This window comes from Trichomycterus rosablanca, chromosome 2, assembly GCF_030014385.1.
Source record: "Trichomycterus rosablanca isolate fTriRos1 chromosome 2, fTriRos1.hap1, whole genome shotgun sequence".
NCBI classification, from domain to species: Eukaryota; Metazoa; Chordata; class Actinopteri; order Siluriformes; family Trichomycteridae; genus Trichomycterus; species Trichomycterus rosablanca.
The window spans coordinates 28,432,731-28,445,368 of NC_085989.1; the positions used below are offsets into that span (position 1 = coordinate 28,432,731).

Sequence of the window (12,638 nt, forward strand, 5' to 3'; positions counted from 1 at the left end):
TGGTACTTTCCACATGATATCAGCTTCCAAGAGCTTCCACCCCTTCTAATTGTCACCCCTTACATGAAGAGATATTTTTAGCCTTGTGATTAATTTTTGGTGGCTAGGGCTCACGTCTTCCCACTTGTTCTAGTGGTGAGTGTTGTCAGGACGACCCTAATGGCTGCTAGGCCTTAACAATGGTATTGGCTGCAAACACAGTGCCTTAGCAACATGATTTACCTCATGACAAAATGTACATGCACCTGATGCCTCGTATTCCCTTAAACTCATAATACTGCAGGCATACTTGTATCTGCAATAAGCAACCATATACACACCAGAGCATCTATCTGGTACCTGAATTCATTGATTATTATATTAGCTACACCTACTGTACAGATGAGTTTGTGGGTATACAATTACTGACTGAAGCACATCTGTTGGTTTGTACACTTTCTTACCAGCCAACTGTATATACAGCCATAGCCAAAATATTGGCCTTTCAGAAAAGTGTTGCAATTTTTTTTGCACTAGAACACACAAAAGGCTGATATAGTGTCACATAGAATCCCAGAAATGGGCTGGACAAAATTATTGGCACCCCCAACTTAATATGTGATAAAACACCCTTTGAAAACAACAACAGAAAATCACTTACTCCAACCATGAATGAGTTATATGCACCTTTGTATTAGAATTTTGCATTCTTGCCAAATACTCCAGGTCTCTCAGATTTGAAGGGTACCTTTACCAAACTGCTGTTTTGGGATCTCTCCATGGTTGTTTGACTGTATTTGAATCTGGACTTGCTGGTCACCTCTGAATTCTCCAGTGCTTTGTCTTAAGTATGTTTTGGGTCACTGTTCAGATGGAAGAACCTCTGACCTTCGACAGAGACCTGGCTTTCTAACACTGTACTTTATATTGTGCTCCAAAATTATTTTGTAGTCTTGAGATTTTGGTTCAGTTAGTCAGCACAGCATAGGCAACATTTATGCACTATGCACCTCAGCACTCGTTCTTTCACAAATGTTTGTAACGGCAGACTGCACGGCTAGGTGCTTAATTTTATACACCTGTGGCAATTGGACTGAATGAAACACCTGAATTTAATGATTAAGAGGTGTGTCCCAATACATTTCTCCATATAATGTCAATATATTCTGATATGTCTGTCATTTTAAACAGCATGGCTATTTTTGTTTTTATAAATTACAAATAAAACTAATACATTTTAAAATATTAAATCTATGAAAAGCTTTAATATACATCCATGTCCAGGCAAAATGGCATTGTGGAAGTGGGTCAGATGAGACACACTTTTAAAAGAGTTAGAATGGGGGAGAAACATGCTCTGAAGCATTCAAGGGTGGCACCGCCATATTTTTCTTAGGGTAACGTAGAACAAGTTACGTGTTTTTAAATAACAAGCCTTGCTAGTTTGCACAAAGTTCATAAATTATAAAGAGTTTGGCCACATTTCACCCAGGGTCAGTGGTGTAGCTGGCAATGAGTCTTGTTCTTAATCTTATCACATAAGTACATAAGTCCATGGGGTATATTCCAGAAACAGCTCCTGCAGACTATTTGGAGAATCTTGTGTATGTGAACATTGCTTTAAGAGCTTGCACTGAGCCAAGATATGATTACTGAAGTTTCTACTAGAGATGGAACATTAAGGTTCACAAAAGTCTAAATTTTGTGACAGTTTTGTTTTAACTTAATCGGCAAACGCTCAAGTGACCACAGAAAAGTATTTACTTTTTTATTCGGAGGTTGCAAGTTTAAGTACTGACCCAGAGATGGCCCTGCTCACTGTTTAAGAATGATCACATTCCTCTTTTCCCCAAGTATTTCACATGGATGAGGGAAAGGAACTAACTGTCTTTGCCTATACTGAAGCTCATAGAGGACCACCAACAAAGTGCAGTGAACTGTCCAATGTTATTGCATGAATCACACCTTCTAAAGGGCTAACAAAATAAGCTAACTATTTAATGATAATTTAACAAGGGTTCACAAGAAATCAGAATTTGGTCACTGCTGCCTGTATCTTCCACCACTAGTGTGATAACTGGACCAGCAGTCTCAGCATCCGTCCCAACTCAAATATCAAAACTAGAACATATCTTATATATTTGGGTCATTCCATACAGTGCAGCGAACATGTATTCAAACAACTGATCAAAAACTGTCTAACTGTCGTTCACAAAGCCCTAAAATTCCTCAAAATTGCATCCCAAACCTAAGGTTAGTGGAGTTGTGAGTATAGTGTTCAGCTGATAATCAAATAAAATGTAAATATCCAACCTGTAGTGTGCGGCGTTTGTTGTCCTCAGTGTGAATCCACGCTCTGAGAGTAAGCTCTGTGATGAAGATCTGAGCTGCTTTGGCAAAAAGCACTGGTGCCTCAGCGCTGATCATCTACAAAAAATTGGCACTGAGAGGGTTAAACACATAGCTGGTACATACACACAAACACAAAGTCTCATAACTAAAGCACAGAGGGCAGAGCAATCCTGCTTTCACTTACACATACACGAATGTGGCTGAACCACAGCATGCCCAAGGGTCTCTGCTCATGTCAGTGTTGCTGAGCTCTTAATTGTCTTGGCTTTCCGCTCCAGTTTACCCTGCTCTAAGCTGTAGGTTATTTTAGGTGTGTGAACAGCCTTCTGACCCACTGTATGCTGCGTACACAGGTCTGTCCCTAAATACACACAAACTTTACTGTCCACGCTACCCCACTCCCAACTGTTCACCAAGACAAACCAATCAGTCAAGATTGCTGACTGCAAAAATGCTGGGTTCCCATTTAGGTCCTACACAGGGATATATGCCAATATTACAGGTAAATGGTGGGCTGCAGGGTATAGGAATCCGGGTATGACTGTCACAAATGCATGGGACAGAATGATCTAAGCAAACTAATCACAGTCACTCTTTGTGGTGGCCAGTGCCTCTTTTTTGCTGTGGTGTACTGGGGTGGGGGTATCAAGACTGGAGAAACCAACAAACTAAATAAGCTGGTGAGGAAGGCCAGCTCTGGTGGGTTTGGACTGGGCAGTCTGGAGACAGAGCATGAGAAGAGGATAAAGGACAAAATCAGAGCCATCCTGGACAATCCCGCTCACCCTCTGAATAGGGAACTATGGCGGCTGGGCAGTTAATTTAGTCATAGGCTAATTACATACTACATATGTAAATATATAGTATATATAGTGTTTCCTGTATAGTGTAATGTGTCATACTGCTGTATAATAGCATTGCATAGTCAATACTTTTGTTTTATTCTACTCTATTCTATTTACTCTAACTGCATTTACTCTGTGCTGGAGCTGCTGTAACACTCGAATTTCCCCCATGGGGATCAATAAAGGAATCTTATTCTATCTTACCTTCACATCCTCATCCAACTTCATGATTTTCTTGATGCGAGCGAGTGGAAGCTCCTGCACACGAAAATCCTTCTGAAACAAGAGTAACAGCATGTCACAGCATAATAATCCACATTTAATCCTACCAAAACAGGCCATAATACAAAGATAGGTACACAGCAGCAATGATTTACGGACTGAAGTGTTATTGTTGAACTATCTAGGGTGAGGGTAGGTGTAAATCATAGCTTCATGTGTTGGTTTTTGTATGGCAATACTGCTTTTGTAAACCAAATCAATCAGTGTTTTAAGCTAGATCTCGGTTGAAAAAAATAAACATCAAATGTTGTAAAAAAAAATCTCTGTGTCCATGTACACTATTATTCAACTTCTAGTCTCAGTACTTGGTTGAACATTCTTTTGCCTTGATAACCTCTATTGGGGAATTTTGCTGGGGAAAAAGTGCTAACAAGCTTCTGACACCTCTATTGTAGAATCTTCATTCATTATTCTCATGCAAAAGCTTCCAGCTCATTGATGCTATTGATGCTTGATGGTTTTCATGCTTCAACCTCTATTATGAATCTAAAAACTGAGAAGGCCACTCCAGGATATTCCAAGACTGATTATTTAACCAAGCTTAGGTTGACTTGGAAGTGTGCTTTGGATCATTGTCTTGCTAGAAGGTTTTATTATCACCAAGGTTCAATTTCAGCACAGAAGACATGACACTCCTTTTCAAAATGCCCTGGTAAATACTGCCAGTTCCTGCAGCAAAAACACATCCCCACATCATCAATGACCCACATCCATGCTTGACCATGGGGAAAGTATTCTCCTGATCATAAGCCTTGCTTTTCTTGAGCCAGACAAACTGCTGATGGCAAAACATTTTCAGTTTTTATTGTCATGCTTTGTAGAGTTTGGCCACAAAGTCCTTGGTTCCTAATTGATGATCTTATGGTTGCCACTGACATATTTCTGACATATCCCTTCATCAGGCCATCCTGTGAGACAGTAAAAAAAAAAAAACCTCGTTTTTCCTGACACTGCTAAGGCCTCTGGACAAAATTGTAGGCTTTCTTCCATGGCCAGGTAGGTTTGTCGTTTGTTTGTTTGTTTATTAAGAGTTTAACGTCATGTTTTACACTTTTGGTTACATTTAGAGATGGGGCGATCGATCGACTTTAAATCGATATCGGCCGATTTTCAATCAAAATATGCTATCGACGATCGGACGATATTTCCCAAATGTAGCCGATCCGATCACTTGATATATAAAGATCATGTTAAGCTTAACAGCTCAGTGAATTGATCCAGACTTTGAGCTACAAAACACGAACCATCACATCACCATTCATCAACCATCGTACAGAAACCACAGTGAAAGCTCTTCACGACCTAAAATAACAGAATTAACGTTGTGCATCATACATACGATGCAATTTTGCTGACTGAAATATTTACTTTAAAAAGATAATTCAACCCGGTCACATCTGAGCCGATTCTATCAGCACGTTATTCAAACTCGTGTTCAGTTTGGTAAATCGTGAGCGGTTCTTGCTTTTGATGTAAATGAGAACAAAAACGTTACAGAGCCAATCAGAGGCAAAAGTTTATTCATTACCAAATTCGTTAGTTCAGGATCATCTGCTAAACTTTTAGGGTAATCAGAACTTTTAGCTCCACAGACGGAACGAGTCTGACTCGGTGACCGCTCTGTGGTAATAGCGGTTTAATTAAGCTTTTTAATTAAGCTTTTTAATGTAAGAAAGTCACACAAAATGTTCTGTAGTAGCTGGTGTTTATTTAAAACCACAGCATTTATTAACAACAGTAAAAACGGAGAGAGAAACTTACGCGTCACATTCGACTCCTGAATCAGAATCATTTAAAGCGACACTGTGAACAAAGCGTTTTTTTAAAGAAACACACACACGCTGTTGCTTTCGGTTTATCTTCACTGTGAGGCTCTTTTTAAGTTTTTTTCAGACTAAACTGGATAACATTAAACCTGTGTGTGTGTGGTCAGTTAGACTAATAAGATATGTCTCCTGTGGGTGAAAAAAATAATTGTTTGGTTACTTTATTATTTACTGCTGATTTTGTGCTAAAAATTGCATGTCACACCCCCCCCGCCCCCCCACCCCACCCCCGATCGAAATCGACTATTGGCCGATTGCCCTGAAAGGAGATCGGAGATCGCAATCGATGCCAAAAAACCCGATCGGTCCATCTCTAGTTACATTCATGACAGGAACGGTAGTTACTCATTACACACAAGGTTCATCAGTTTACAAGGTTATATCAAACACAGTCATGGACAATTTAGTAACTCCAATTCACCTCACTTGTATGTCTTTGCACTGTGGGAGGAAACCGGAGAACCCAGAGGAAACTCACGCGGACATGGGGAGAACATGCATACTCCACACAGAAAGGACCCGGGCCTCCCCACCTGGGGATCGAACCCAGGACCTTCTTGCTGTGAGGCGACAGTGCTACCCACTTAGCCACCGTGGGTAGGTTTGTTGTTGCACCAAAAGTTTGGAACTGCTGGACAGTACTCCCAATGGTGTCTCTAGGCACACCCCTTGAACACGGTCGGACCTTGGACGACGATTATAAAACACATTACACATTTAAGGGTTGCTGTTGAGTCTCATTGGTTTAATCATGTTGTAACCTAACTTATACAGACTAGCTCATACAGACTAGTAGTAGGTTTTCTAATCAACAATACTATGTGGGGTTGAATAATTGTGACATAGTAGTAGCAACAAAATATCCTGCTACTCTAAAATACATCATTTATTTGCTGCATCATTCAACTGATAGACAATTTAAAGGAAAATCTAGCTCTACATAAATGTTTAGCATAAGTGAATATAAGTGGCCTGAGTATGTCTAATTGCAACTGTATCAACAATATAGATAATGATGCATGTAAGCCAGGGTGGGTTAATAGTGAGTAAGGAAAGCACAAAAATCTTTGTATATATTAAAATGCCTAAGTCAATCAAAGCAAAAGAACATCTTATGTAACAGCAAGTGTGTTAGTCTTGTATAGCATTGTGTTGTATGTCTTTTCATTATGAATGAGAGCATGAAAACTTAATCCTATTGAACAAAGACAAACAAGTTGTAAACTGCTCCAAAAAAGCAAGTGAATAAAAGTCTATTCACCAAAGAAAGAAAAAGGAAAAAAAAAAACTCGCACACATAAATAAAACTTGCGCGTGCTCAAACGCACTGTGTGTGTGTGTGTGTGTGTGTGTGTGTGTGTGTTTCATACCTGGGTGAGGTTCCTGATCTCCTCCATGACTCTGGGCCAAAAGGACTGCAGGTTCTGCTGGGCATCGCTTCCCCCTGCACCAAAAGAGTCCGCTGACATTTTCAGGTTTGCTGTAAAAACGAGAGAGAACAAGAAATTCTATTTTAAAGTCTATACTTAACATTTCTTAGGCTTCTTAGGTATAATGTTCATTCTTGTTCAGTTTAGACCCCAAGGAGATAACTATCTAAGTAGATACAAAAAGTACAAACCAGAAACTCAAGTGTAACTCGTTAGTGAAGCTATGTCAGCAGTGGAAATCCAAAATTGCTTCACATACACTGCAAATGTCACTACATAGTGTACAAAAGTCAGTACTGCGTAAAGTGGAAAACCATTTGGAAAGCATTCAACTCAATTTGGCTTCTGCATCAAAAACAACAGAGGCAGAAATGACAATGATACATTATGGCACAGACTTCTGTAGATGTCCAAGATACATTTTCTATTGTTTTAGATCCCTTTAGTGGGCAGGAAACTTTTGGAAGACTGATAAGGCTAGTGTGGTTTAAAAAAAAACACAAGCACACACACAAAAAAGCTCTCTTAATAAATCAGTGCTATTAATAAATGGGTAGAAAACAGTTCCTTTAAAAAATCCTGTCAAGCCCTTCTTTACGTAATCCACAAACATCTAAACATCTTCCACATATTTAACTTAAATGTTGTAGTGTTCATTTATTTTAAGATGTGTATTCCAGCTAAACTTCCATTCCATGAAATTCACACAGTAGCTACCAACAGTAAAGAAGTGATCAGGCTTAAGCAACAAAAGTGGCTGCTACTCTGTGTATATCTCTAGAAGTAGCCCTGACAAACACTAATGCCACACATTTAAGCACACACACATTTAAATCAATTGCAAAATTGGTGGGCCTGGGCTTTCATGCCAGGCACTCAGAGTAACGCTGGCAGGTTACTATGGCATGAGTGGAATTCTTCTTAGAAGTTTAGCCAACTTGCCTGAGCATGTGTTCGCGAGAAGCTCAATGTTGCTTGCTCCCCCCCGCCCCTTTTTTTTTGCTCTCTGGAAGAAAAAAAGTCAGCCAAAAATAGCTGGGTGGGGTGCCACTGGTGCAGGAGCACAAGAGTGAAGACAAGTATTGCCTTGTGCAATACAACTATAATCCAAAGCAGGACAATACGCCAAGGGCTTAGACTGAGGAGCTGCAGACAACAGCAATCAGACTGCTGTGTGGCATCATTATATGGGTCAAACATGAAGAAATAAGCACAAGCACAGACAACAGAGACCTCTCCTTTCATTTTGGTGGATTCATTGCTTTTAGTATGCGAATCTGAATCAATAGCATTAGGGCAGAAGCAATACTAATAAATAAATCATGGGCATCGACTGGGATAGCTGTATGCAGTAAACTTCGGTGTCATTTCAGAGTTGAAAGAAAGGTGTAGCTGCAGCAATCCTGGTACAATGAAAAAGAGATGAATGGATTTGGAGTAACAACAAATTTAATGAAAAAGGAAAATGACTTTGATCACAAGTGGTCTTTTATGATTGTGTGTGTCAGAGGTAAAAAAGACCAAAGGCATTGGTTATATAATTCAAAGCCATGAAACAGGTGCACAGGTGTTCCTAATAAAGTGGTCAGGGAGTGTATTTAAAAAAAAATTTATGTAATAATAATTGCATTTAGTAACAGACCCAGATGTTTATTTATTTATTTATTAGGATTTTAACGTCATGTTTTACACACTTTGGTTACAGGTAATTTACCTCTCTAAAAAACCTCTTTACCCAAGATTCTTTAGTTCAAGTCAAACACAGGCATGGACAATTTTGTATCTCCAGTTCAACTAACTTGCATGTCTTTGGACTATGGGAGGAAACCGGAGCTACTGGAAAAAACCCACGCAAACACGGGAAGAACATGCAAACTCCACACAAAAAGGACCCTGACCACTCCACCTGGCGATCAAACCCAGGACCCTCTTGCTGGAAGGCGACAGTGCTACCCACCAAACCAGCGTGCCACCCCAGACGTAGCCATACCTTTTATACAGTGTATAAAGCTGCACCTGATAATCATTCTATTCCACACAACAAAAGTTTGAATACATAATTAAACTCCTGTTGATTAGATGTTGGATTTCAAGAGAAAAGAACTAATTTCATACAGGCATGAGAAAGGTGTTGCTCTTCATAGCAGACCTTGAGAGTAAGCAAGGGGTTGACCAGGGTTATGGACTGGTATCCACTTTGGGCAGAAATGCTGGGGACACTGGTGCGAAACCGGTGTACCAGTAAGCTTATAACATTTAACCTTAATATATACTTCTTTTATTAGCATTGTAGGTCTTTATCCATTTAAACCCACTCTGAAATCCAAGTGTTATTGGGTCTGTTATTAATTACACAGTAACGTTGAATCTCCTTATACCTATATAATGTGCTGATGATAAACTGGCTGTTAATAACACAGCAGGGGAAATCATAATGAACACTCAGTGTACCCTTCTCTTCCTGAATAGAGAGCTAGCCAAGCTGCCTGCTTTTTTGAGCTCATGAGCGTTGATTGCTCTTGCCCTTCAGCAAGTTGGGCAGCAATGGTGGTGATGGATTTCTCCTGACCTGTGCGGCTGCCTCATACGCGGTTACCGCTGCTCCTCTGCATCTTAGAAAGTCAATGCTGCAAGCAAGAGCTAAGTCAGCAAAAATTCCACCAGCGGCCTAAGTCTGCTCCATGCAGGTTGGCATTTAGATTTCATCAGCACCTCAGTAAAGGTGTGTGCCGCCATTTCACACGGCCGACTTGAAAATGGTGGACTGAGGTGAACCGGTTGAAAAAGCTTAATTACGTGCTGCTGTCTTAAGTAATAATGTTCGGGTGCATTCACTAAGACAGATGTTCAAATCACAATGATGCTATATATGTTAATGAGAATGTCTTGAATCGCCCATTAGGAATTAAGCAGCTTTCAACTTTTGACCGAATGTACATCGTCATAATCATGTGCCCATCTATCAAAGACAAAGCTTTATTTCACAGCAGTGAAGGAGTGTCCAACACTGTCAGTTGCATCACATTATCACATATCATGCAATAAAACATTCAGGAGAAGTCCACTGCTTCCCGCTGAAGCCACAAAAATGTTCATGTAATTGCAGCTTTTTTGTTGCTGTATTTTTAATGTTTGTATAATGCAAGAAGACAAACCTCAAGAAAAGAAAGTCGTCTTAGGTCATTATATGTTCCAAGACTTACTACCTCAGTAGTAAAATAACCCTTATAAAACGGATAGTTCCGGTCCTAAAATCTGATTGGCTGAGCCGCGTTCGAAGCCGTTGTAAAATCCCCGATAAACGCACACCTAGGACCACCTCACATCATTCCATATTAATACGCCACTGAATAGAAAAAGTTAATGTTATTTTCGCCCTCATGTTGCCTAGCAACACTGTTAATCGAACTATTTTGCGTCGCGGAAGAATGCTTTATTGTAAGTTTATACACAATAAATACATTTATGAATTGTGTATTTGTTGTATTGTTGTATTTATTATATTTTATGTTGACCGCCGTTTTATAAAAGCAATAAGCCACTCGAGACCGTGCGTTACTGTTATGATAATGTACAAACAACAAAAAAATACTTGTACCAGATGGGTGACAGTGACAAATAATAAAGTCACAAATTCAATGCAAACGAGACACTGCAAATAACATCTACACAAACAAGTTATTGAATAAATTGCAAATGACCCAGCGTCGTCACAAGGTGAAATGCTGGAACTATTGGTATGGCATGTAAATAAGACAATGTAGTGTATAAAATCATGGAAAAGCTTAAAAAATATATATTATTTTATATATTTTAACATTATTTTTTATCTGATTAAAGCGATTATATTTTTATGGGTTTTAAATAATGTTTGTTTTTTTTGCTGACCAACAAAAAGTTGCAGTAGTTAAATTTTACTTTTCCTTATTTTTATCAAAAAAAAAAAAAAAAAAAAAAAAATTGACAAGTTTAAATGACAAAAGTTTTAAATTTAAAAGTGGAGGTATTACTGTACAATAAGAGAGTCCCTGCTTAAAACTAAACCACTAACCCCTTTAAGTTACACCTACAGAACGTTAATGCACACCAAGTCATAACACAGATGCTGCGGTAATGAAATACTGAAATGCTGGAGGTGTACCATTTAAAGTAGGAATGGCAATCTTTAAGCAATTAACCGTTAAAGGTCTGGTGCCACTGGAAAACACTTGGCACAAGGAAGAAAAACCCTCGACAGGAGGTAATCATGCCTGTGCAGAAGCCTGGCTGGCCGATAGCATTGCTGACTTTCGAAGCTGGATCTCGGCAGTGGTGGGCTAACGTAACAGACCTCTGCACCACCCGAGCACCACAAACAAGTACTTTTTTGATTATTTCAATTCATTTCCAGAAGCTGACAGCTGAGGTACAGATCTTGCATGCAAGTTGTAAATAGTACTGATTTGTGTTGCATTCTACATGCTCCATCCTTAAGTGCACATGCTCCAGTTGTTTCTAACTGTGCTAAAAAGTGTTGTAGTTGAAACCTGAACAGAGAAACTTCTGTGCATTTATGTTATTTAAACCATGATTGACAGAACTACTGTGCAACATATTTAATGGCTGACAGCATTTAAACTCTGATCATGTGGATTCATGTTTAGCTTTATTTTTAAAAATAATGTGGATATTGTGCATCATACCCAGTATAAAGGCTGATTATCTGTTAATAACTAAGCTTCTCAGTAAAAGCTTTAATAGGCTTAAATATCTTAATTATTTTTTCCTGATTATCATGCTTACCTGGCTTTTGTTTAAAATGTACATGCTATGTGGTGTATAATCTACAGTCACTGCTACACTGGTTTTTATTTAATAAAAGCATTATTGTTACAATACTCAATGATGCGGTTACCCGACGACTAATTGTCGGTTAATGGTTAAAAGAAACTGGATAAAACTGCATCCCTAACCTAAACTACAATTCTAGGACACACTAGCAAAAAAGAAAAAGGCAAAAACAGTTTGAGAGGTAGAAAATTTGAGGCTCAGCTTCGGGCTGTTATTGAATGTTAAGCTACAGCAATTTCCTTTATACCATGCTTACCTGCTACAGCTAAAGTAAGCCTTTGTAATTAGAAGGAATCACAAAGCCAGGATAACTGGGCATTACCCAGTGTTATTAAGAAAAGTTTGATCCTTCAGGATGTTCACACTTCACACGCACTAACACATTAGCACACATGGGACAGACTGGGGGTATGGAATTGTGCTAAAAGAGCATGAAAATATTTGAGCTAATTGTTTTAACTTTTAAGTACAAACTGCTTATTTACTTTTGTCACTCTACCTTCAGCTGTTAGGTCTACAGTCCTTGGACCATGCCAGTGCTACGCTGATAAATCAACAACCTCGGCTCTGCTGCCAAAAAAGTACATTTGTAAACTCTCTCCCTGCATCAGAAAAACTCACGAGCCCAACACATCAGTTAAGAAGTTTCCATTATGATGATATAAGGTTGAATTTTTACTAATTATTAGAGCATTAAATCTAGCATTTTAACAAAGCGGAGATAAAGAGCAGTCTCTCAAACAAAATCCATTAACATGATGCAAAAAGAGTCAAGTGACTATGTTCAGACAACATGGAGTCATTTCTTCTATTTTTAAATGTCCAGCAAATTTCAGTAACAGTTAAGAACTGTAATGATTAACTAATTGCCCGACAGTTGCTGGTTGAAATTTCTCAGCACCCCCTTGGCACTCATGCGTAACACGTTATCCAGCAGTGGGGTCATGCGCTCAGAAGAATGTACAGCCAATGTAATTACGTAATACACGTCATTTCAGTATTTTGTCTAATGCCTGACTTTGTTGCAATAAATAATATTGAGATGTTGAATTCTGCTTTGCTCTCCATATAGTTAATGTTGACAGTCTTTGTGT

General features: G+C 39.0%; 1 protein-coding gene across 4 annotated transcripts in view; it reads right to left on the bottom strand.

The window, feature by feature from the left end:
* The window catches only part of nfyc (nuclear transcription factor Y, gamma), a 33,938-nt gene that overhangs the window by 11,655 nt on the left and 9,645 nt on the right, over window positions 1-12,638 (bottom strand). For all 4 annotated transcript variants that reach the window (XM_063013915.1, XM_063013923.1, XM_063013906.1 and 1 more), the window contains exons 2-4: window positions 6,655-6,764; window positions 3,381-3,452; window positions 2,293-2,406 (exon numbers count right to left, since the gene is read on the bottom strand). In XM_063013915.1, coding sequence (XP_062869985.1) covers window positions 2,293-2,406; window positions 3,381-3,452; window positions 6,655-6,753 — 285 coding nt within the window. In that variant the 5' untranslated portion in view covers window positions 6,754-6,764. The remainder of the gene's footprint in view (window positions 1-2,292; window positions 2,407-3,380; window positions 3,453-6,654; window positions 6,765-12,638) is intronic.